The sequence below is a fragment of the Amblyomma americanum genome, chromosome 6, assembly GCF_052857255.1.
Source record: "Amblyomma americanum isolate KBUSLIRL-KWMA chromosome 6, ASM5285725v1, whole genome shotgun sequence".
Classification (NCBI taxonomy): Eukaryota; Metazoa; Arthropoda; class Arachnida; order Ixodida; family Ixodidae; genus Amblyomma; species Amblyomma americanum.
Window position 1 is genome coordinate 100,824,114 of NC_135502.1, and position 26,247 is coordinate 100,850,360.

The window sequence follows — 26,247 nt, forward strand, 5'->3', positions numbered from 1 at the left end:
GAGCCAGCCAGCCTCTAGCCTTCATCATGGCTCAGGGCACTAATAGGACACCTCGTAAAATAAAACAGGAACCTTTGGGCATAATACAATGAAATTGTAGAGGCTTTCGTGACCGCGCGAAACGAGCACACCTACGCCTTTACCTTGAAACATTGGACTTTCATGCCGCCATTGTTGCGCTTCAAGAACCTGGGGCATCGGCCAAAATTCTAGATACAACACTTTTCAGCGGGACCCATCCACCTGTATTCTTGTACATAAGTCGTACACAGCACAGGAGGTAGACCTCGACGTAGAGATAACATACTCTTACACTATGGTCACCGTGTTACCTCTGCGACGCTCTGACCCCCCTGTACACATATTGAGCATATACTGTCCGCCCAAGCTCAAACATATTACTTTCTCAGATATCTTCAGCCGGGCACTGAAGATAGCGGGTCGGGACCCAATTTTGATTGTGGGAGATTTCAATGCCCCCAGTCAATTATGGGGCTACAAAAAAGGGGAGGCGCGAGGTAGAAAGCTAGCGGAGCTTATCTCTACGCTAGGCATCACCCTCCAGACCGACCCAGCGCATCCCACATGAATGGGAAACTCTGTGACTCGGGACACGTGTCCTGATCTCACACTTTCCAAACCCATCCAACACGTGGAATGGAACAACACGGAAGAGACACTAGGCAGTGACCACGGCATCATTAACACACTTATTCACACGCGGCCCCTCAAAAAGCCCCTCGCACAAGCTCGACTCCCAGACTGGCAGGCTTTCAGAAAGTCCCTGCCCTCAGCCAACCTGATTAAAGATGGATACGATCAGTGGGCTCAACACGTGGCGGGAGCCGCGCAAACTATACGAGCTTGTCATTATTTCCTCGGCTTGTAGTGGGGCACTGTTGTTCATCGTCGAACAGTGGATGATCCAATATAGCCCTTCTAGCCCACTAAGAGTACTCATTATCTTTCCAAAAATGGCTAGAGCATCTAAGCAGGAAGGAGTGAGTCTGTGTACACCTTGAAGGTAATGGTGACCTCTAATAAAAGGCAGGAATAACTTCGATCCCGCCCATTCAAGCTCGCGCATTCAGTGCAATGGGGGGAGCACAGTGTGCAATAACAGAGCCTTCCAGTCCTTCTACTCACTCGAAAGGGCTCTGATATTTGCTCGCGCCCCTCTACGTGTCCGTCAAGGAGATCTGACCGGTCGCTCGGTTTGACTGAGGCAGAGAAGTCGTTACCGGCCACTTTTCCCCCCTCGCCACACCGCGGAAGCTGATTCGAGGCCAAGGCTGCCACGTGCCGCTGATGTGCAGCCGAGCAGCCACTTTATGACAGGCCATGAACAGCGCACCGAGCTTTGCTTCGCTAGAAAATAATAGGGGTAATGTGGCGTACAATCTTTCCTTGTTACCTGCAACCTTTCATTTCACTATGCCGGGGCCTTTTGTAAACAGGCACATTGGGGTGCTTTTACGGCTTCGTGTTTGGGCGCATGCTGGTCTTGGTCTGCATTAAGTATGCGATTAGCCTCAGTAGAACTGCATGCTACGTTGCATGTCAAGCTACCATCACAATTCAGTAGTGTTCCTGTTGAATAGAAGCAGACGGCGGCACTCTGTTTCCCCTTGCCTACAGTTCCGGCCGACCGTGTGCGTTTATCAGGAATTGAATGAAGTGGCCCTCATTTTCAACGTTTTACAGCGATGGTTGTAAAAGGGGCTTCCTCAAGGTAAACGACACTTTTCCAGGGTTAGCAGAAACGCTGACCTCGACATATGCCGCAGCTGGAACCTTCAGCGTTCACGTGCTCGCCTTTGCGATGGCTATGCAGGTTAGGATGAGCAATAAAGGACACATGGCAACTGACGTGGGGGCACCGTGAACAGTGTGCCAGGAAATTGACTTCTCCCGCACGGAGGTGAGACGCCCGGAGATTTATGGCGTGCATTACAACGCTTCGAAAGTTCGGACATGATTAGCGCAGAGGCGGTGCTTTTTGCATAACCCTGCACTAGAAGTTGCACTGCTGGTACCGAAATGACGGAGCCCTTTGCTGTAGATCGGTGCTTTTGGAGCCCGGCTGCTGATCCCGAGGTAGCAAGATTGACGACTTCGGGCAGAAGTGTGTGCATTTTGTTGCGAGTGTAATTCGAGATAGTTACCGTGTGCTACGCATTGAAAGTGAACATTGAAGAAGCTCGGTTGGCTATAACTTGTCCACAGCTCAACTACGGCGTATGTTACAGCCCGGGTGTAGCTTCGGTACATTGAACCTCACACTCCAGCAAAAGCAACTCAGGGGCCCCTGGCAGTTTAACAGGTAGCAGGAAACATGACGCACTCGGTAGTTAATAACCCGTCCTACAGGCGTGCTAAAACATCAGTGTGCATACGATGCACTGACTCTAAATTATTAGCACTCCAAATAAATTCTTCTTTCTTGGTATGTACGATGACATCGACGTTGTCAGCTTGATAGGTACAGTCACATTGGAAGCATGGCGAGTTATCCAGTTAATGCAACCGCAACGACACGCCATTTTACAATTAAAGGTATATCTTTCAGGTTCTGCGTGGGCAAACAAGCTATGAAACCTGAACTGAGCCACCTGCTCATGAGTGTCTTGAGTGAAAAACATACTTCGTGTAAATTCTCATTACTTCTACGTCCCATACTATATACATGCGTAGTTCTGAGAGAAGCACACGTACACCAAAACCTTCCTCTTCTCCACATTAAACCAATGAACCCTGCACGTGAAGTCAGTTAGGCCTTGTGAAGAGCAGTTTGTTTTTTGCGTTACTTGCGCACATTATTGCTGCCATCTTCAATGGAGGGCCATCAACCGACATACGCGCGTATATACAGAGCTCTAGGTTTCCCTTGAGAGTACAGGTTTGCATGTAGAGAGCTCGTCCAGGTGTCTGGACAGACGCGTCTACATTTTTGTTTCTTATTTCGCAGCCGAGTTTTACGGCATCCTCTTTATTCGGTTTTCCTTCCACTAATGTGCCGACCATCTTGCCTTGCCTCCGCAGACTTGTCTGTTCGCGTCTGCGTAGAGGAGTAGTGGGCGTTTCCACATAGAAATCGCTGCCTTTCCGCATCCATCTGGCGCTTTTTACACCCGAAGCATGCGTAGGAAAGCGGCCCTTACCCTCCCTCCTGAATCCTGCTCTTATCCTAGCTTCGGCTTTTTTGTAAGCCTGTTTTGTGACACCCTGTTGTGAACTCGCTTCCGCAAGTTTAGTTCGAGGTTGCACAAACCGTGTCAGAGTAAAAAAATCTTTATAAGAAGCTATAATGCTATTACCCTTTCAGAGCATCCTGGTTTCGTACTAAGCGTGTTTGTATTGCGTAAATAGTAAATTAAAAGTGGCTGTTTTCGACAAAGAGGAACCATAATTATTATTGCATTGGCATTAAAGTTTGTGTATGGGCCCAGAACACGACCGGATTTGCTAGTCTAATAGCTTATTTTACATGCACGAATGCGAAGCTTTAAAGCGAAAGCTTTATTGGCTGCAAACTCGCCATTTCGCCGTGGCGGTACTCCATCGAGGCACTTGACGTCACAACGCGTGCCTGGCCGCAGAAGGTTACTGTGCTTCGCGCGCTCGTCACGCCATCTGGCATGACGTCACACCACGCCGCTTGCCGCCGCGGCCGTTTGGTTGGACGTGACAGCGCGTTCCTCGTCTCTGTGCTCGCCTCCGCTCGCTTCGACAGCTGCGTCGCCTGCGTGATAAGATGTCACAGGATTGAAAAGGAGAGCTGGCGTGCGCCGCGACCACAGTTGAGGCGACATTATGGAAGGCGACAATTCTGATAAACTGGAGGAGGCCTGGAATCGACAGCGGAACGAGATGAAAAGGAAACGAATCGTCCAGAAAACAGACGAACAGCGCGCCGAACGACTGGCTAAACGCCGCCGTGAATATGCCGCCGCGAGACAGGCACGTTTAACGTCCGGTGTCTCGATCGCTAGCAGCAGCGACAGCAGCCGGAGGAGAGACCTCAGTCCTGCTTCACTGAAGACGGCCCGTGATGAACGATGGAATGCTACCAAGAGACTTCAGCGGCGGGCTAAAGAAAGAGAAGAACAACGTGCCGTTAGCCTAGAGAATAGGCGTAAGGGTGACGCGACCCCTTCATGCCTTGGGTAGCCTCGGTGCTGAAATGAAACATGGACCTACAGGTCATACTGGACGTTTATGCTTGTGCTTCATACGTTGTGGAATATGTGAACAAGTCCAACCGGGGAGTTTCACACTTGCTTTCGCTACATATATCCTGGCATAGCCGATCTAAGCCACTGCGATTTTTTTTTCGCTCAGACAGTTATGCAAACGAGACACATTCCTTATGTTTCTGTTCAAGTCATAGACCACAGAAGCGTTTTAAAGGCTTCGGAGACCTTTTTTCGCACATCCATCCCCGTGGCGGAAGCGGGCCTGTGGTTACGGCATAAGTGCAATGACAGGATGTTGCCGCTATATGCGCTGCTTCCTGATGCTTGACAAAGACGGCCGGCGTCGCTGGGGACGTTCTACATCTTGTCTTTACTCCCAAATTTAGCGGATGTAGTTTTAAGACTCACCTAGTGTCGACCGATGAGAAGACCTAGTGTGCAATGAATCCTACTTACGCTTGGTGCATTCAACACTTAAGCGTCATCTCCATAATCGTGTCACTGACAACAGGTGACATTAGGCTACCTCTATGGTATTTAGTTCTGGTAACTGCCAATAGATGCTCTTCACCTCTTGCATGTTGCGCGCGGATTTGGCTACTGAATGGTTTATAAATGAAGGACTTCCAATGAAAACAGAGCGCTTAGATTCGCAGGATGCTTATTTTGCACCCACATGACATTTTCGAATAATGTGGCTTTCGTAGCTGTCCGCAAATGCAAGTTAGGCCGCAAAGCAACAAGGAAAAGAGAACAGTACGCGACACACGCATGGATGCTTTCAAGGATTTGTTGAAAAGTTTTCAGAGAAGTACCGTAATCGCGAAACTACAGCACTAAATGCAATATCCTGTAAAACATTTTCTTTGGAGCTATGCAGCCGTTAGTTACCACTCTCACAGGGCTCCCGTGTAAGGCATCCGTCGAAACGATCGTTGGTCATTTCGTTGCTTGTTTTATAGACGATCAATATTGGTAGTTCGGCATCTTACTACAGCATTTTACCCCGTTTACAGAGTTTAATCGTGTGGCTAATTCTGACATTACCGTCGGCCAGTAATTTAGAGTTGTTTGGCACGAAGTAGCTCCATTCGTCGACCGGTTGACAATCACATAACAGAGCTATCGGTGGGGATCTTCTCATGTGGTTCAGATACGTAATAAACAGAACAAAATACAAAGCTTAATAATGAACACATTTGCGAATTGCAACTACTCATGCTTACTTGTCGCAGTTGCTAGTGTTTTCACGCAATCCGGCTAAAATTGATTGTTGTGCAAGGAAGAAATATCGGCACTCTGTCCGATGTTAAGGTACACTCGATAAAAAAATGGCACCTGATTGGCATATATAGTTATTCAGATGCGAAGTAGGTGTGCTGGAATTGCTTGAGGGAGCGCGACCGACACAAGCCCGCTCCGTCCGGAGTCCTTAGGGAGAATTCCACACCATCTTCAGAATGGGCGTTTACGCATGCACCACGGCCGCAGCCTTGATGTAGAGCTTTCTCATTTGCTACAGCTGTGCAACTGCACCGCCTATTAAATCGCGTGAGGTGCGTGTAGCCACCAGCTTATCTCTTTAAGGTCACGGCGCGGCTTCGTTCACACCCGGTATAATTAGTGAGTGCGGAGAGCAGTGCTAGACCACTAAAACATCGTTTTGTGAGAGTTGGCCAGCTGTTCGCCACGAAATGGGCACCAACGGTTCAGAACAGGCATTAAAAGTATACGCCGAAGCGATACCACACTTATTACAAACTCATTCGCTGCATTCTTACAGTGTGCCTTAGTAACCATGCTTACAACAGTAAAAAAAAAATAATATGCGTTCTGTTGTTTTCTGGGTGTTATGGTGCATATGCTTGTAACGCGCTTATGCCCCCCCCCCCCCAAAAAAAAGAAAGAAAGCGAGAGGGGGCACTTAATTATCATTACGTGTGAGATTTCGAACAAAAAGTAATGTATTATGACAGCAAACACCCTTTATTGAAGTTCTATAAGCAGACGACAGTATAGTACACCTAACATGCTATTTAAATGGTACTGCCACATATTTTAGGGGAAGTCTGTTCAGGCCTGCAACTAGTGCAAAGTATACAAGCTCATTTTTAGTGATTACTTCTTACCTTACACACTGTTTTAGGAGTTTGCAGTGTCCCCAATAAAAACCAAAACATTGGGTCCGAGGCATTATAAAAAAAAATTTAATGGGTGTGCTTTTTAACGTCTTCTAAATAACATACCTACTCTCACTTAAAAAAAAAACACTTAGGATAGCTCGATGCAATTACTGTTCTCACTGAAAATAAATTCTCCTGCTCTTTCTGATTTTGTCGATGCTTTCCCGGCAACAGAAGACGCATTTTCTGCCCAGAAAATTTCATAAGTATATTTTCTCGGAATTCGGCTCCACTTCGTGACTTCAGCACCGAAAAAGACTCCGTGGCCGCTGTTATGCGGTTATTGGCGATGTAATCTTGTCTCTGAAATCCACGCCCTGAAAAAAAAACGTCGACGCATAACAGTTTCGTTCCAAAACGTACCGGTTATAGCGAAGTCTGTATACCATTTTTTGGCATCATGGTGCTTTTTAGCCTTAATGCCATTTTCCATAAAAACTTAATATTTTTGGCATTATCTAGATCATAAAACCTCAGTTGGCTTCTATCTTTTGAAAGAGGGCAGCTTAAATTAATCCTCATATCTCTTTAGCATGATGTGCCTTTGAAACAGGTGACCACTTCTGAGGTCCTGCATACTTTCGCGAAAACATTTAACGCAGAGTAAAATTTGTTTTCTTAAAACAACCTGTTGTAATTTGATTATCCAGTGGTTCTCCAAACCATTCAACCTCAGGACAAATTGTAATAAAAGAAGGCGTAGTTAAATATTGTAGAGCACGGCAGTCCACTCCGTTAGAGAAATGCGAAAGCATTTGTGTTTGAACGTCAGCAAGCTTTTTTTTTTTGCAAGTCACACCGTTGGCTAACATCACTACACATCCCCAACAAACTTTACAGTCATAAGCACCACCACCAGTTCACTTCGTGCCCCTCTATGGCCCTTCGTGGTGTTTGTGTTACGTGCCTCCCTTGCACTCAGAGGGCCGGGCTTCGAACCCCAATGCAGGCCAATCTCTTTTTTTTTCTTTTCAAATGGATTTTCGTGCGGACACGCTTTGATTACGCGCTCTGCCGACACGCGGTGGTTACAGGTCCCCCACACGCCACTCATAAGACAAGAAATGCTTTCGCATTGAAAGGTACAAATAGAGGTATCTTCCAGTACCTCCCAATGGTGCGAGCGTGCTGTTCTCTCAGCTGAATTACTTCTTTCAACCGCTCAACTCAGCGTGAAATCAAATCATGCGAAAATTTCGTCCTAAACTTGAAAATAAAAGTCCCTTCATATTGACTTTAATGAAGGAACATTACATGACGAAAGAACAAGATGCCACATCATGAATAATGAAGCTTTTATTAGCGATGAATTTCATTCTAACCGCATCAAATGGTCCCCAGTGTACTTATCACTACGTGTTCTTGACGAGGTGATTTCTGTAAAATTATTAAAATGTTACTGCTGTTTGCAAGTATTATTTGCATAATATTCACCAATGAGAAAGCAGCTTCTCAGGACTTGCGGAGCCATTTGGGGAGTTTACTCTGTTCTAACATGTGCAAATGCATTCAAGAAAAGGTTGGACACAAATTTTCGGTCATATAATTTTTTTGCTTTACACTTGTGTTATGAATATGGATTTCATTCGCTGGTGGCTAAAAGGCTCTAGCTTTGTAGCAGTTTTACAAGAGCGTACCATAATTAATGAAAGGATACATGTTCACGAAATGACCAACGCCACAGGTGCCAGTTTTTGTAAGCATTATCTAAGCGCTAGCGATTAATGCGTGACGTTACCTCACATTTAGTATCCCTACACGTTGAATGAGCATGAGTTCAACGTGGCTGTAAATAAGGGGAAAAGTCGCAGTTATGCTACAGTCCACACTCTGATTGGGCGGTACATTTTTAGGGGCATACTACACATCACTGAGATTTGCAGTTTTCCTTGCAGCCTTGCCTATCACACGAGACGAGCAACGGCTTTCGACAGCTGAGTGCTTGGCCACCTGCTCGCTGTTTTTCACCTATCATAATTGCTACATATGCTGCCAAGCGATTCGTGGACAACGCGTCCCCAGAACAGGTTCCGCGATCGCCCCTTGACAGAGTGACTCTGAGAGTAAGTCCATTTCCACGATGTCTGGAATTTACACCAAAAAACACGTCGACGACGTGTTTGATACTTCGAGAGGCGCGCTTCCCATGAAGCTGCAGAAGGTAGCGGAAGAGGAGCTTGGAGAGACACCATCGAAGAGACAAGAGTCCCTAGAGAAACTCAGGCTTCTACTGCAAGGTGAGCTTATGGAAGAGTTTATTTTTGCTCACTAACTGCAGACCTCCATGAGGGTGAGGCAGCAAGATATAGAAAACACAAAAGCACGAGGTACTAAAACATGAGTCACGGTATTCGAAAAAGAAAAAGAAAAAAAATGGAAAGAAGAAAACATGCACACGGTTAATCAAATCTTAACACAGCTTATACCAGCGAAAAGCTACAAGTATATAGCTAGAACTTCTAGCTTTACTAGAAGCTAGAAGTGGAAACACTTGTTGCGAAGCGGCTGCAAGGACTTTCGCCCTGAAAACGCGTGTCGCAGATATTGTGCCCGCCGAAGCAGGGGCAGCTGCTTCAGCAACAGACAGCTCCCACTGCGGCGGTCATTCCAGCGCTCACTTCTGTAGAGACGCCCTGCTCGAATCATTTCACTCATCAGTAAGAAACGTACGGGCGCTTCTTTCAACTACTTTTCGTAAACGCAAACGCGCTCGCTTTACGCTCGCTGTGTTAGCGGTTTTCGTCCGTCACTGTTAACTGTAGAGGGCAATCAAGCTTTCGCTCGCGCTCTTCAGCGGCTGTAAGCGGGGTAGGATCTGTGGATACAAGAACAGACCCATAAGAAGCGGAAGCGTTTTCGCATTACGCTCGGAGGGAGATGGTACTTGCGATGCTGCAATATAGGCTACCCAGGCGATCGAGGGGCAGGTCAGGTGGTCATGAGTAAGCTGGCTCCACGCCCAAAGACGACAAAGGCAGGGTGAGGAGCGCGAAAAGGGCGTATCGCACCCCTTTTTATGACTCATTGAAGCCCACCGTGGTTGACCTCCCTAAAAAGATTTTTTTGCGTTTCTCCGGAGTACCCGGATTTGAAACCGACCCCGGCAGCGGCGTTTCGATCGAGGCGAAACGCAAAAGCGTACGTGTGCTGTGCGACGTCAGTGCACTTTAAAAATACCCACGTGGTCGAAATTATTCTGGAGGCCTCCACTATGACACCTCTTTATTCTTTTCTTTTCTCTGTGCCTCCTTTATCCCTCCCTTACGGTGTGGTTCAAGTGTACGCCGCGATGTGAGACAGATACTGCGCCATTTCATTCCCTACCCTCCCCCCTCCCATAAAAAACACGTCGTTTCAAATCAGCAGCCTCCTAAAGCTTTCATCAAAGCCACTGCTCGATAAACAGTCTGCAAATTACAGTGAACAGCGAATTTCATAGCATGTAGAAAAATTAAACATATCAGTGCGCCCATTAAAACATCAAATATTTAGCCCATGATAGCATCTTCCTGATGACGTCGAAGCATATTGTCTGCACTGGCAAACTTCAAATTGCTTCAGATGGCACGTGGCTCGCAAGTTTTGCGAGCCACGTGGCTCTCAGGGAGGTGTATAAAAGTAGTAATTAAGGAAGGCGGAGTGGGGCGGTGATGTCATTGCCACCTGTGCGTCTCGTTTCGGAAATATGAATGCACTGCTTAATCGGGGGTCTTTAACACTGCATGAAATCGGTTGTATATTTTCGGTCGACAGATCGCACGAAGGCAGGGACACAATGAAAATGAAGGTTAAAAAAATAAGAATGTAATAAGCTATATAAGCGCAAATGCAAAATGTTTTGCTGTTATTCTTTGAGGACTGGTGAAAAACACATAAAAAAATTGGCACCATCTCAGTGCCTTTAAACTGGGCATACGTAAGCATATGTGCAATTACAGAACTAACCGGGACTCTACTCGTAAGTCGAAGTCCTGAACCAGCACAATGTTTTGTCGGGAAGTTGCCTAGGAACGAAATTTTTGCATATATTATAAGATCGCGCTATAAAAGTCAATATCTGCATTAGGTCGGTTCGCATTCTTTTGCTATTAATTGTTTGGATATCGGGAAAAGCGTTCCCGATTGGTTTTCTACGGCAGTCTTAACTACTCAATGCGAGCGGTGCACAAACTTTAAAAGATTTCGACACGCATGACAAGAATGCACCAATGCCTTCAATACATTTCCACAACAATACCTTAGAATGTTTCACAGTTGCCTCACAAATAAACTTGATTTACAAGAATTCTTGACCTTGAATTCCGGCAGTTAAGCAGCTTTGTCGAATTCTTAAGCTTCAATTAGCTTCAATGCTGAAAACAATTTTCGCGCAAAGCGTAATCGCACGGACTGGCGATTGTCCTTTGTCGCAGTAGCTCTGAATGGCGTGGTACGAAGAGAGCGCGCCGTTACCGGACTGTGCGCAAAATCAGGCAAACACTGAAAAAATATTGCCCTAGCTCCAAGGTAGTCACGCGCCGCAACTGCCTCACGCTCGCAATCATACAGCCGCCAGCTGCTCTGAAGCCTATATGGCAAAAACGTCGCGCTTTCACCGCAAGCAACTCGATAGGACTAATTCGCATTGCTGTGCGGTCTCGCCGGATAGATGTGTACGTGCGCGCACAGGTGTTCGCTCGATGCACGCCGGAATTACAGCGCCAAGGTCAAACGAAACAAAGGTTAAAAGAATGCGAACGCCGATGTGGCTTGCCTGCAATTTTTTTTTTTTTTGATCGATAAGTTGTCCTAAAGAAAATGTTTTCTTCAGCAACCTGCCCGGACCTGCTAGCACTAACTTAACTCCATAGATCACGTTGGCCTCTACAGACAATTATTTGTGCATTCTTCAGCCATACAAACTCATATTATTTTTCTCCCGTCTCTATCCTTAACTACCTGACGTTGTCCCTGCTACGGGCCTTTAGGTTCTCATTGGTGTAAATTTTATATTCCTGTTGCTTTAACTGTCCTTTTTCTAGAAGCCATGCTTCTATAGTTACGCGAGTCGTGACGCGTACACTACCGCAATATTTCGTCTAATGGTTTGAGCATCCGCCTCGTATGCGGAAGGTACGTGGTTCGATCCCCACTGCCGCCAGGTACCAGTTGGCAATACAGTAAGTACAAGCTTTTCGCTGGACTGCTGCTAAGCTTATCTGGTATGAAATGCTTGGAAAAATGGTCTCTGACCACCCCTTGTATCGCCAAAAACACGTTTGTGCCATGGCACTCTTTGTACAAACATGCTCTTCCGCCATAAAAATAATTCCTCTTCATCATCGTACTATGTACCAGAAGAGGTGTAGCCTAGTTGTCAGTGTTCCTGGAAGATCGAGAAGGAAATCGATGAAGAGCCTCTATACCTTTCTCAGGAAGTCGCGGAAGCTCGACATCAGTAGGCAAGATGTTGCGTTTTTCCCAGCAGGTCCTTATTGACCTGATGAGGCAGCCCATGTGTCTCCAAATTCTGGCGCATGCTTTACTGCTCCAGTTAATTCACCTCTTTCTTTACACCTCCGCCGCGGCTCGGTGGTTATGGCGGTCGGCTGCTGACCCGAAAGACAAGGGTCCGATCCCGGCCACGGCGGTCGAACTTCGATGCAGACGAAATTTTAGAGGCCCGCGTACTGTGCGGTGTCATAGCACGCCAAAGAAACCCAGGCGGTCGAAATTTCCGGAGTCCTTCATGACGGCGTCCTTCATGGCCCGAGTCACTGTAGGTTGTTAAACTCCCCTAAACCAAACTTCTTTCTTTAATTTTTGGACTTTCTGCTCTTTAGTGTCGACCACGAGTCTATGCATTCCCTTTCCGAGGCAATATATATCTGTATCTTGTTGCTTCGTTTTTGAAAGAACATTGTCATATTCCTCCGACATTTGCTGCATAATGTGCTCAATACCATCGACAGTGATGCTTATGTCCACTAGAGTGTCTACTTTTAATTAACTGGTTAGCACGTCTATGAGCATGCGACGAATCGCTCCACTTTCACTTGCGAGATTTACTTCCGTTTCCTCATTATTTTTTCATTGAGCTTGCGTCAGCATTGTAGTTGCATTCACATTCTGAGTAGGTTATAAGTACATCACCGTCTGCAAGTTTCTCGTTGCATATCAAACGTGTGTCAGCCATATTCCTGGCAGAACTGTCTTCAACCATATAGAACGCTAAGAGCCCGAAGCAGCAGTGACTCCTGGAAAACTTAGCTAGAAGCATGTACGGAGAGTTCACTAACACTCAAAGTCAGGAGATAATTTTAGACTCGAGCCAACAGATTTAGCAGTGTCGCTGTTGCTGAATGCTTCTGAATCACTGCGTCTTGCTTACCTACTACGCTAAATAAAGGAAGTTGCGTATATAGTTTATATAGTTCTGTCATTCACTGTTTTTGGACTAGAGTGTTCATCGTTGATGTCATTGGTGGTTTTAAATTTTCTCCGCAGATCGCATCAACCACAACCGCTTCGCTTTCACAACGGGAGTTTTAAAACTTCAAAAAGCAAGTTTTTCCTTGTGTCCCACTTACTCCTTTACGCTTTCGAAAAACGAAACACTATCTCACACGAGATTGCCAACATTGACCGAAAATCGGCAGTTTATCTCGAAATTTGTTGACAAATGCGGTCCTACCTAAACTGCTCAAACAAAGAGGCCTCCCTAATGCTGCAATGGTCTCCCTCTGTAGGTCATGAAAAATCGCCTATCGCCGTACAGCCTTGCATATTTATTTGAGTACGCGAAGGACTCGGACGATAATTACTTGGGGCAGGAAGGGGAGGGGTGGGTGTTGATCGGATAACACAAATTCACATAAAAACAAAAATGGTTACGCAATATACTACGATTCATATCTTATAAAGAAAACATAAGCAAAACAAGATGACAGAAGGCAAGATGCAATAGCAAATTGTCGCAATACAATGCATGTTGGACATGTCGCTACTGTACAACAAAGCCCAATATCTAATTCCCAACAGAAAAAAACACAAAAAATCAAAGGCGACAATTTCAAGCAAGCTCTTATGCTGCGTCTGATTCGAGAAATGTTATTAACGATTAGGGGAAAGAGAATGATTGATGATGATGACATGTCTGGACGCGAAGAATGAGGTGCTGTATTAGAGAAAGTGAAAAAATGATAAGCGAATAATTTCCATCCTATATGAAGGTACTAGAGATTTAGGGATCGTTTTAAAGTAGACGTATCCTAGTACGAAGAATAAAGGCAACACGGGAAAGGTCAGCTTGAGAATTTAGCAGTTGTACCATCATGACCGGCACGACAATTAAGTGTAAGCCAATCAATCGCACGGACAACTCCATTTGTTGTGGTAGCGTTAGGGCAAGAATGGTAAGAATTAAATGGATCAGGAAGCTGGATGTTCACAAGGACCGTTCTTTTGTCTCTAACCACTTTACTAAAATAATTGTTGAACACTACTCGCACGCATCTATCGGAGGCGGAAGTCCACTTATTTCACTTCGAATTTTTAACTGCTTGGTTTCTTTTGGGTTTTGCTGGCGCAAGAGTTTTTTTCGGATAAGATTTTTACATTTTTGCGAGCGCATAATAAAGGAAATGATCTTTTGCTTCTTGCACGGTTTTTTTTTTCGGCAACATTTCATAGTTATTTATAATTTACACAGTCACGGGGTACGTTACACTGTACAGGCTTTCTATGTTCCTTTCAAAGTCACGGATCAAAAGTGCTGGCCTATTTGATGATTTTAACAGATGGACAACCAGCCTCATGAATAACCAGGAAACCAAAGCCGCACTAAAAAAGCAGCATAGTGTCATGCTTGTGACGTATGCATGCTGAAATTTCATTGCCTGATGGTGCAGAGAGAAGTACAAGGAGAAAAGTTCCCCCCATGCGCTCATAAAGTTTCGGCTCTAAATGATATAATTTATTGAAACAAGAAGGTCCCCAAATTTAGTGCTTCAGGGAACTGCACATTCACTGGGCATTCTTTGAATGGCGGGGCACTGTGTTGCTCGCATTCCCCACCAGGTGCGCAGCTTGGCAGTGGCACTCACCCTGTTCTCGCCGCCTCCTCTTTGCTCTCTCGCGTAGATGTCACTGTGTTGCTTATCCTATTTCAAAGCCACTGCAACGGCTGGACGTCGGAGTGCTGTCTCTTTCACGTTCGCTATTATGCGAAGTGCTAAACAACGCCTTCCTCTAAAACGCGTTTAAAGTGAATATACACTCAGAGCTTGGTCCTTTCTGAAGGATATCGCCTCGCTGACGCGTGCAAAGCAAGTCACCGGCCCAGTCCACCTCTCACTTCGCAAAACCACTGGCGACACATGGCAGTAATTGCATTGCAGTTAACTGAAGTACTTTTGCTCACAATTTCTTAACTAATGAATTACTTTCCTAGTGCCGTAAATCGGTAATGTCGTTCGCTACTTTGTGGAAACAATTTGGCAGAAAAAGTAATTAATTAGTCTCTAAATTTCTTTTGTTCGAAATACACCACTGCTGGTGACTGAGTCGGCATTTTTAAATTCTCTTCTTCCTGGCCACGCTCCTTGAAAGAAGGAACAAAGCGCGGCAAGACTGGTTCGCCAGGCTTTTGAAGCTTACACTATAGGGCGACAGACGAGTGGGCGAAGTCTGTCTCGTTGTTGCCAAGTGCGACGAGGGAAAAGCTATGTAGACGTGCTAACGGTGGTGAACAGCGCTAAATACCTCGAGACTGCATTCGCACACACTGACCGATGCGGCAGCAGCTCCGCCATACTATGTGTTCTACTTACGCTCAGAAGCACTGCCAGAGCTCGAGCATGCCGACTTGGCACCGAGTCTAACGAAATAAAACGGCGTACTTTGCAGCAATGCATAAGCTCATACAACGACACGCGCGTGAGGGGTGTTGTGAAAGTGAACGGTAACTCTAATCGGAATTGCGCAGGACAGTTCGCCAGACTGCCGGCGACTTCTTGCCGCTTTATGTTGGTGAAGGAGGGGGAGGGGAGATTACGTGACTCAAGCATCCCCTGGTGGCAGCGTCTAACCTTATTTCCTACGCTGCCTAGGGCAGCTTAAGTGTGGACTGACGGGTCTCGACATGAAATTTATCGCCCAGTCGTTTCTGGGCGGCCACGGGACTGAACGTGGCATGCCGCAACCATCCCTAGACAACACGGCGCCGAACCCGAGCAGCAGCGTGTTAGGACGACATTCGAGTCTGCAGATGCCACATTTAGAAAAAAACTAGACGTAACGCGGGGGCACTCTGAGGCATGCGTGGTGCGCCTGCTGAGGCCAAGCACAGCGCATTGCGGAGATGTGCGGGTATCGCTGGGATTCACTGCACAGGCGCGACCTTCGCGAGACGACAGGTTGATGAGCTTGGGCCTTGGGCCGAATAGTTGGTACAGGGCGCACTCTTGAAGTGCACGAGAACAGGGGAGTGGGTGCTCGGATATCCTCCCCCTCTTGCGCACACGCGGGCCCCATTCGCTCTCAAGTTTCATCGTCGCCACAAGGCGGAGGCGGGACACCGGAAGTGCGCTTGGAGTAATCATTAGAGCCTGTGGCTGCCGAGGTAGACTTTCGGTCAGTTCCAGGCAATAAGTAACAAACTTGGGAAGCTTTAAAGGGTGCAGACAGCGCGAGAACGAAATATTTGGCACCCAGTTCCAACGGGGGCTCAGTAAAAGTGATGAGTGTGTGACGGTGGCTCTGTTGCTTTTAATTTAGGATCTGTAAATTATGATGCAAATTATTTACATTTAGCGTTTCCTGGTAAAGTAGTTTGTAATTAAATTTAATCACTCTAGAAAGGTAATTCTGCCATGTGTGACGCTGGCTGTTGCGAATGTAGCGTGCCTTTATTTTAGCGCGATGTCCAAATTTATCGCTCACAACGAGCGTAGGGTGAGTGGAAAAGCGACATGCAGAAAGGAGCGAATTGTAAATACCATAGGTACAGCTCAGCGCTGCGTATTCAATGCTGTGTCCCGTCCGTAGCACTGTCACCACGCTCATGACAAGCCAACTCACTTAACTAGTTCTTTTGTCTATTATTGAAGCCCATCAGCAGGTCAATGTGCATGCTAGTTCAAAATCGATGGCATACGTTAACAGGGCCTCAAGGCAGCGTGCCATCGCGAGTTGCCACCCAGAGCGAAGATCATGTTTTCATTCGGAGTATATACGGCGATACAATCGCAGTGCACTCGCACCCACAGAACTGAAGCTCGTTCCTTCAAAGCGAACCACGAGTCTCATCTTCACGTTGCAAAGAGCACGACGACATCAGGCACTCTGCAGAAAATATTCGTGAGACATCTTTGCCTTGCGGTTATGTTCTGTACTGTAAGGCGACACGCGGTGCCGCTATCAAATTTGGCCATTCTTAAAGAGTGAACTTTACTAGGCCTCTGCTCTGACGCTGGTTATTGCCTTTCTTCCCTCAAACCAAACCACAGCGGAACCTGACCTCAACGCCAACGAGGACGACGATTTCTTGCTGCGCTTTCTGCGGGTCCGAAAGTACAACGTGGACCTGGCTTTGCAGAATATCCGCAAGTACTACAGGAACCGAGCGGACACGCCCTCTATCTACCACGAGTTCCTGCCGAGCCGAGTGCCACCGGCCGCTCGCAAGCTCGTCATGGTTATGCCCGCGAAGGATGTTCATGGGCGCCCCGTCTTTCTTCTGAAGGCGGGCAAGTGGCGCAAGCAGTGCGCATTGGTTTCAGGCGTTCAGCGTTTGAAAAAAATACACCAGTTCAGTCGTTGCATGTCGCTCAATGAAGGCTGAGAGTAAGTAACAAGCGAGCCATAGTTACAAAACACAATGACGCAAACTATTACATCGTCACAGCAAACGTTGATTGCAAATGGAGAAGTTGGTAAAAGTCAATTCTTGGAGAAGTGTGAAATGGTCACGAGAGAGAGATATAGGACAAGGGAGATCCGGAAAAATCAGTTCTAAACAGCAAGGAAGCACCTTTCGGTGAACAGGCTAATACCTACCCGTTACCTTTTTCACACTTTGTTAAGGAGAACGACATCAAACTCACTCAGTTTTCTGCTTTTCACTACAATACTTACAAAAAAATGTGCCCTTCTAGTTGTGATCAAGAAGCACAAAAAATCCAGAACAGAAGCAGGGAAAGAAAAAAATGAAAAAAAAAAACGCCTGCCATAATTTATATTAAATGGCATACCTCAGCACTGATTTCCTAGCTACTGTACGCAAACAGGCCACGAAACAGAAGGAGCTGAGGACCGTTGAAGGAAAAGTTTGAAAATAGCGGCGCTATTATTAAAATTTAAGAATAATAGCAAATATACAGTTCATGCAGCGTATTGGTAACCGTTGCTTAATTTGCAGATCCTTATTTTTCACCGTTTTAAAGGCAAACATTTGCGCATTTACACCAGACACTCACGACTGTACATTGTTTGACGAGAGCAATATTTTGTTATGCATTACCACGTCTCTCTTCGTTATCCTATTCGTTTCATCTCTTAAAATGTTTTCAAGTGTAAAATACCTCTACACTCGGACACAGTACAAGAACGTACCGGAGAACTGTCCTCAAGAGAGGCCGCACCAGCAACATCACCGACTCTGTTAGGATATCGTTGTTAATCCCCTAGCTGAAATGGCAGGTGAATGGCAACTACATTTGCGAAATGCTATTAACCGCGACGTCATGACAGTCGGTTGAAACCGCTAGCTGAAGGGCCTCCTTTGAAGGGTATTTGCCGCTGCGTTCTTGACTTGTGCCCGATTATATCATACGTAAAAAGCCACAAACTGTAACCTTCCTTTTGCACTAACCTCTGCACTTTCATCAGGTTCATGGCTGCCAGAAGAAGTGCCGTACCTTGAATTACATCGGGCCATTCTCATCTGTTTGGAGCACATGGCTCGTGATCCTACCACACAGACTCTAGGGGTGGTGATCATTGTTGATTACGGTGGATTCTCTGCCGACAGAATTTTTTCCGCCAGCCTCGGCCTGATGAGGAGCGGTATTCAATATTTCCAGGTTGGTAAGAGAAGCACACTCAGTAGCCCACAATAGTATTCAAAACAGTGATGAAAAATATAAGTGCACAAAGGGTTAGTCTTATCGAGACCCCGGAAAGGGGGGGTGGGGTGGTGGGGGGTGAAGCCCACTGCTGAGAGGTGCAGCGCATTCATGAAAAATTGAATGCTACTCCGAGTGAAAAAGTACTGTTCCCAACAGCATAGAAATCGTATATCACACTGATCATAAAGCAGTCCTAATATAAAAATCAGAAAGAAACGAAATGTGCATCAAGAAAACAAAAACAAAAATATTATCGAAAAATATAACAAATAAACAAAAATATATAAAAATATGAAATAAAAAAACTAAAAGATAAAAACAAAAATACAGAAATATGTAGAACTTTTGAAAATATAAAAAAAAACAAGTTTTAAACAAGAAAATATATATGAATGGTAAATCTTTTTTGAAATGAGGCATGCAGCAAACAGCTCAGTACTCGTTTTCATTAAGAAAAAACACAAAAGAAGCGTCAGAACCACATGATCGATTATGGAAGGATGGTGTGAACAACGGGAACACCATCCGACGCGTTCCGGTAAATATTAGGCTAAAAATTGACTGCAAACAGCATATCTCCTTGGAAATCAAGCATACAGGCACAGCTCAGTACTCGTTTCACTTGTCTCTGGTTTCACTTTTTGTAGGGACACGTGTGTGAATTTTCAAGTGACGTCGCAGTGGGCAATTGGGTGTCATTTTACAGCTTCGCTGTCCAACCACCTTCAAAGCGTGGATTGTATTCACAATTTTTTTTTTGTTCTGTTCATACGGAGGTTTGAAGGAAGGGATAACATGTGAGCAGCCGGTCGACGGATAAAATGTATGCTGTTGTATAGCGAAAGCATGAGCATCAAGTGGCACCGCTTTCTTTTTTTTTTCAGGACTGCATGCCTATGCGGATGAAGGCTGCGCACGTCGTGAGACAGTCTTACGCTTACGACGTGCTCTTTGCTTTGGTGAAGCCTTTCGTAAAACCCAAGCTAGTCGAAAGGGTAAGCGAATTGGAGTGTCGATTCAAAACATGTTAAACGTGACACGGAAAGGCGTGTGGAGAATGAAGTCCTATTCTGTGCTGGATACAGCATGTCAGAAAACTTTGCACAAATCTATTCGGTGTTTTCTCGAAATGACCAAATTTCTGTACACGGTCGCACTAACGATTCTACTGAGGCATTATTAGGCTTCTCTCGTCAATTTTAAGTTTGGCACGCGAAATTTGACGTTTGTTACTAAATTCTCCGCCCACGTCAGCGATGTGCAAAAAGCGCAAGCTTACTGGGCATCCCATTCCGTTGTGCCGTCGTCGCAAGATGCAAACGGCGCGTTGATTGGCAGGAACGACGTTTTTCTCTTTTTGCCGGCCGTGTGATGAAGCAAATGCAAGCCTCTCGAGCTTGCATGCCTGGCCATGGTAGCGCGCGAGTCATCTACGCTGCCCAAAGGTGGCAGCTCTATCACTCAGAAAAAATCCACGCTACACATATAGCTATTACCAGTGTTGCCTGCCAAGTAAAGATTCCCGAAGTTGTTCCTCGTTACAGCGTGCTTTAAAACACGATTATATACTAGTAACTGATTGCTAAAAATAATTGAATTATGTTAAACACTAGTAATTTAAAGGTGAAGTCAATCAATTACAAACCTCTTTGTAAATCTAATATAATACAGCTAATTAGTTACTTGTAAAGCGTTGCTTATTACTTTATAGGGTAGCTATCTTGAAATTCATTCGAGCATTGAGATATATGAAAGATGCTTTGGGTGTGAGCCGGAATATAAACAGAACGCTCATTTAGGTCGCATAGAATTTTCCTTGCTGTGCCAACTTCTGCTAATTGTTGATAATATCTTCCAGCAACAGAGGAGCATCAAGGTTCTCCGACACACTTTTTTCTCCTCATACCGGCATAGACGCCTTCAAAAACGCGAAAGTTATAAAAGAGTTTTAATGGCATCACCATTCATTATTATTCCCATAAATGGTAGCACTGTCGTCCCAAAAACAACCCGCTTTTTGCTCAATGATATGGAGTCGCCATGCCGGAGCCGCTAGAAACAAACTGGTCGGCCTCCAAGCAGAGGATACTGACACCGCGTCGCGAAACGGGCTACCGTATAAGTGGCGGGAAGAAAAAGAGTGACAGAAAGTGCAGTGGTAGACTGCCGCAGGGCAACTGACTAAATGAACGTTCTTTGCGAATAAGGTATGAGAATAGTCAGAAAAAGAAAGGCGAAAGAATAAGGAAGTACAAATCGCGGGACTGTAGCGAGTAGTGTTCTTAGCAATTGGTGCGCCAACGGACAGTTTAGAGGAACTGTCGGATTGCGTTGCATCCTCAGTGATGGCTTTCCAGAAATACGGAACGAATCAATGCGCTATATTTTTTCGGAGACGCAGTCACACTCGGAGGACGCTACACTGATGCGAGGACGCGCCACCGGCGTAGTAGATCGGCAGGATTCCCACCGACGTCAGTGTGGCCGGCATCTGAATGTCGCCGCACTGTGCCAGCAATTCAAGAGAGCGATGCCAAAAAGCGTTAGCAGTCCAAATAAAGCGTTGACGCTTCATGTTTGCAATTTGATACTAGCCAGCAGTAAACATTTCTCCAACCTTAACGCTTCAATATAAGATGCGCGGAGATCTTGTATGCGGCTATTGTGGAGAGCTATTCAAGGGTTTTTAACATTGCAAATGGTGCACTCTTATGGCTTTGTTAATAGTGACCTAACCAGATACTCTTTTTCCATCGCAGTAAATATCCGCTCAATGCGATGCGAGAGATGGAAGCGCCGATACTATGCGATGCCAGTATTGCGACTGCCGACCGTCGCTGAAGGCACGGCTGAAATCACTCATCGACGTCGTTTATGGAGATCAAATGTGCCATTTATGTGATGCGAATGGTAGTAATATTGTCACGTTGGCGTTGTCGTAGAGTCAGCAACGGCGTTAAGCGACCGAGAGTCAGTAGCAGCGTAGCCCTGGACGAGAGCGCTTCCTCCACACCTCGTTCTCTTCTTGATCGGCGCGTTCGTCTTCCCGAGCGCTGGCGTCATTAGCCCCCTCCTTCGAAAGCATCGACCCGATGCTGAAAAGAAAGCAGGGGGTCAGGCGAACCACGTGGACCACCTCGGGCCGGTGGTGGCGTCGAGATTGTTGAGTCTTATGAGGGACGAGTTCATAATTGAGGGCTCCAAGGCGTCGCACAATTCGGTAAGGACCGAATTAGCAGCGCAAGAGCTTTTCACTCCGCGTCGTCGGATTGGAGACCAAACCCAGACAAGGTCACCTGGGCGGTATTCCACATGCCGCCTTCGTAGGTTGTAGCGTTGTGCGTCCTGGCCCTGTTGGTCCTGAATTCGAACCCGTGCGAGTTGGCGAGCAGCTTCGGCGCGTTGTACGAAAGACGCAACGTCGTCATTTGGATGGTCGTCGACATGAGGCAGCATGGCATTGAGTGTTGCCTTGACCTGACGTCCATAAACTAGGCCAAATGGTGTCATGCTGATTGTTTCCTGCACGGCTGTACTGTATGTGAACGTGACGTAGGGTAGGACGTCGTCCCAGGTTTTATGTTCCACGTCCACGTACATTGAAAGCATGTCCGCAAGCGTCTTGTTTAGACGTTCCGTCAGTCCGTTAGCTTGGGGATGATAAAAAGTCGTTCGACGGTGACTGGTGTGAGTGAAAATTAGACTATGGTGCAGGAGCCCAGTGGTAAAGGCAGCCCCTCTGTCCGTAATTAAAACTTGTGGAGCACCATGGCGTAAGATGATTTGAGTAACAAAGAACTGGGCTACTTCGGCGGCGGTGCTACTTTGAAGAGATGCTGTCTCCGCATAACGTGTGAGATAATCAGTGGCTACTATTATCTACCTTTTTCCGGAGTCTGATGTAGGAAAGGGCCCGAGCAAGTCCATGCCGACTTGCTGAAACACTTGCGAAGGCACTCAATTGGCTTGAGGAATCCGGCTGGCTTCACGGGCGGAACTTTGTGGCGCCGGCAATCCCCGAAAGTGCGGATGTAATGCGCAACATCAGGGCCCAGGCGAGGCCAGTAGTACTTGTCTTGAATCCTAGCTTGTGTTCTAGTAACACCAAGGTGACTGGAAGCTGGTTCGTCATGGCAGGCGTGAAGAATTTCGCCGCGTAGGTTCACAGGGACGACCAGCAAGTATTGCCTACTGTTCGCGGCGAAATTATTCTTGAAGAGAACACCGTTTCATATGCAGAGGGATGACTAAGCTCGTCTGAAGGCTTTAGGAACTCTCCTGCTGGTACCTTCAAGATAACGAATGATGTCGTGGAGGTCGGAGTCGGCGCGTTGATGCTCGGCGAAATCGTTGGTATGTATTGCATTCAAGAAGACTTCATCGTCATGAGCAGCATCGTCCTCAGCTGCTTGCACGAGAGCACGAGATAAGCAGTCGGCGTCTGCGTGTGTGTGACCGGATTTGTAAATGACGGTGATATCGAACTCTTGGAGGCGAAGGCTCCATCGTGCGAGGCATCCGGAGGGATCCATGAGGTTGGTAAGCCAGCATAGTGCGTGATGATCGGTCACTACTTTGAAAGAGCGGCCATAAAGGTATGGTCTGAACTTCGAAACTTCCCGAGCGCTGGCGTCAATATATATATTATGCTAAGCGGATTGAAAACCAAATATTGGCCGCACAGCATGGTAGAAATAGATTAACCGAAACCAATCGAGTCTGTTTCGTAAACTGCAGAGGCTATGAAGCGTTTTCCAGCATAGCAATACTGTCACAACTGCTTATTGTAGCGTTATCACACAGCGAATGTAAACCTTCTGTTGCTAAAAATGTCAACGCGTTCGTCAACGCGTTAGTCAACAAGTTATTCACCTCAGCGAAGTGACGCTTACATGTTAAGCAAGGAATATGCAGTTGCGTTCCTCAAACAGCTATGCAAGCAAAATGTCGCCCTGTAATGCTGCGACACTCATCAGTGGGTTCCTGCGCAGAGTGCGCGCTCCTCAGGCCAACATTTGTTAATGCAGTATGGTTGAATTAAAGCTTTCCTTCAGCTAATGCACTATCTCTTTACGCAGCAGGTCCAAAAATACTAGAAGCAGATATTCCAACAGCAGCAACAACAACAGCTACGCAGGCCGCAGCTATCGCGTGAGCGCCACTGTGGATGGAGCGCTCACGTCATCTTCCACGCTGCCTGTGCCGCTTACTAGGAGTTGTTTTTGCTGAGCAACGACTGCGCGTGTAGAGCTATTCCCTCCCCTCAGCTCTTCGTGATGCGCTCACCGTCACTGACATGTTGAGCGCACGTGAAGACTTGGCGGTGGCAACGCCGTTTTGGTCTTTTTTATGCATTTTCTTCGGAAGCCCTGCGGAGCAACTCTGTACAATTTATTTTAGGCGAGTGCGTAGATCATTCGCCCAAAAGGCGCATTAAACACAGAATTCCCTGCTAACATGGGGGCTATGACCAAGCTGACAGGTGTAGCGACCACAAGATTGCCAAACATTAACGAAAAGGGAAGCGCACTTTCTTCTTTAACAACCGCTACGGAATAAGAAAAGACTGGCTCCCCTGCAGCGGAATACCTTCCAATGCTACCGACGCTGCATATGATTACCTGAGCCTCTGGTAGAAATTAGTATGATTATTACGTGGTTTCCAGATTTCCCTGTGTTCATGAATAGTGAAAACTCTCATAGTAGTAAGCTAAGTCAAATATAAAATCAACGTCGAACCTTAGAGTTGTGTCGCGTGGTCTATCTATGTTTTAAAACAATAACTTCTACAAGCTCTATGTTTGAAGAAAAAACTGCCCTGCAACCACAACGCACGGGTGATGCACGCCTACTCTGCGCCCCTAAACCCTCACGCCAGCCAAAGTCCTGCCCATTATTATTAAAAACACGGAATTGCATCAACATTTCCCACCATCCCACTAAATCAGGCAATTTCCTAACATCCTCTATTTACCTGTTCACCTCGCTGCGCCTGTCATGCCGGACAGTGGCCTAAAATGGATGGATGGATGGATGGATGGATGGATGGATGGATGGATGGATGGATGGATGGATGGATGGATGGATGGATGGATGGATGGATGGATGGATGGATGGATGGATGGATGGATGGATGGATGGATGGATGGATGGAAGGACGGACGGACGGACGGACGGACGGACGGACGGACGGACGGATGGATGGATGGATGGACGGACGGACGGACGGACGGACGGACGGACGGACGGACGGATGGATGGATGGATGGATGGATGGATGGATGGATGGATGGATGGATGGATGGATGGATGGATGGATGGATGGATGGATGGATGGATGGAAAGGATGAACGGATGGATGGATAAATGAATGGATGGATGGATGGATGGATGGATGGATGGATGGATGGATGGATGGATGGATGGATGGATGGATGGATGGATGGATGGATGGATGGATGGATGGATGGATGGATGGATGGATGGATGGATGGATGGATGGATGGATGGATGGATGGATGGATGGATGGATGGATGGATGGATGGATGCCACCCCCCCCCCCCCCCTTATTTCTTGCGCCCTTAAAACCCCACACTCAAAAAAACATGATTGGCTACTGCACCTGACTAAATCCTCCGAGCCAAAAGGATTGACTCAAGCATAGTCTTTGAGCTAACGTGAATCGAGAGGCATAAACGCAACAGACGTCCTACTGATGTACCACACTAAACGTCCGACAGGCATCAGCATTTGGCGTCAGCGCAGCGCTGCCGAAATCGAAAGATCAAACATCCGATGGATTTTTCTTTGATTCGTCCTCCACGTCGTACTTGATACTACGATTATCTCGTTCAAGAGACACACGAAATAACTTCTAAATGTACTCTAAATGTATCAGTGCCTGGAGGCGGCATCTTCATCAGGCTGTCTCATGGTGTAATGAAGGAGCAAAACAATGGCTGTTTTTGTTGTGGCATGGGCTATTATTCAAATATTCCCACTCTTCCCGCTTTCCCACCATAGAAACGCCTGCACGGAGAGAACTTCGAAAAGCTTCACGAAGAAATCTCGCCCAAGGCGTTGCCCGAAGAATACGGGGGCCAGGGACCAGCGGTAGACCACGAGGATTGTTGGAGGCCAGTCGACGCAGACGAGGAGACATTCGCGGCTGAAAACAGATTCGGTTACGCCATTAACGGGCAAGACAACCTGCCTGCAGACATTGAAGAGCAACGGGAGGAGACCTTGCTGTAACAAACGCCACAGGCGACAGTGGGCATGCTGCGCCTCCACATCAATGCCCGCGAGCAAAAGGCTGCAAGGCAGGCAGCCTGGCATTGAAATCTTAGATTTCATTTGTGCCCATCTGCATATCGAGGGATGAAGCAGTGCGCTCTGAAGTCTTTCAAGGGGCGCTCTTCGCTTAGGAGTAACTTCGTTCGATTCGTTGTACCCTTCATTCTTAGAATTACTGCTCGGCGGTACACCCCACTGACGCACAGTGCATTCTATATTTATAAAGGCCTCTAATAAAGTTTTTCTCAATTTTTTTCTCCCTCTCTCTCTAATAAAGGCTGGAGAATATTTTTTTATTTCTTTCGAATACTACCCATGTAGAAAATTGGGCTAGAACCCTCGTCCAGCCATTGTCGTCACATCATCACCATGAGGTTCCTTTGTGCCGTATACTGATGTATGTATTCGTTTTTATTTGCAAATTTTCATTTTGTCCGTTTACGAACACTACTTTGCGTGCAAGA

General features: G+C 46.5%; 1 protein-coding gene across 1 annotated transcript; it reads left to right on the top strand.

The window, feature by feature from the left end:
* Positions 1 to 8,382: 8,382 nt before the first annotated feature.
* Positions 8,383 to 26,009, top strand: LOC144093939 (alpha-tocopherol transfer protein-like). Its single transcript, XM_077627700.1, has 5 exons — positions 8,383 to 8,616; positions 16,867 to 17,106; positions 18,248 to 18,441; positions 19,371 to 19,481; positions 25,511 to 26,009. Exons 1-5 carry the CDS (start codon positions 8,460 to 8,462, stop codon positions 25,739 to 25,741), a joined length of 933 nt encoding a protein of 310 aa, XP_077483826.1. The 5' UTR covers positions 8,383 to 8,459; the 3' UTR covers positions 25,742 to 26,009.
* The last annotated feature ends 238 nt before the right edge of the window (positions 26,010 to 26,247 follow it).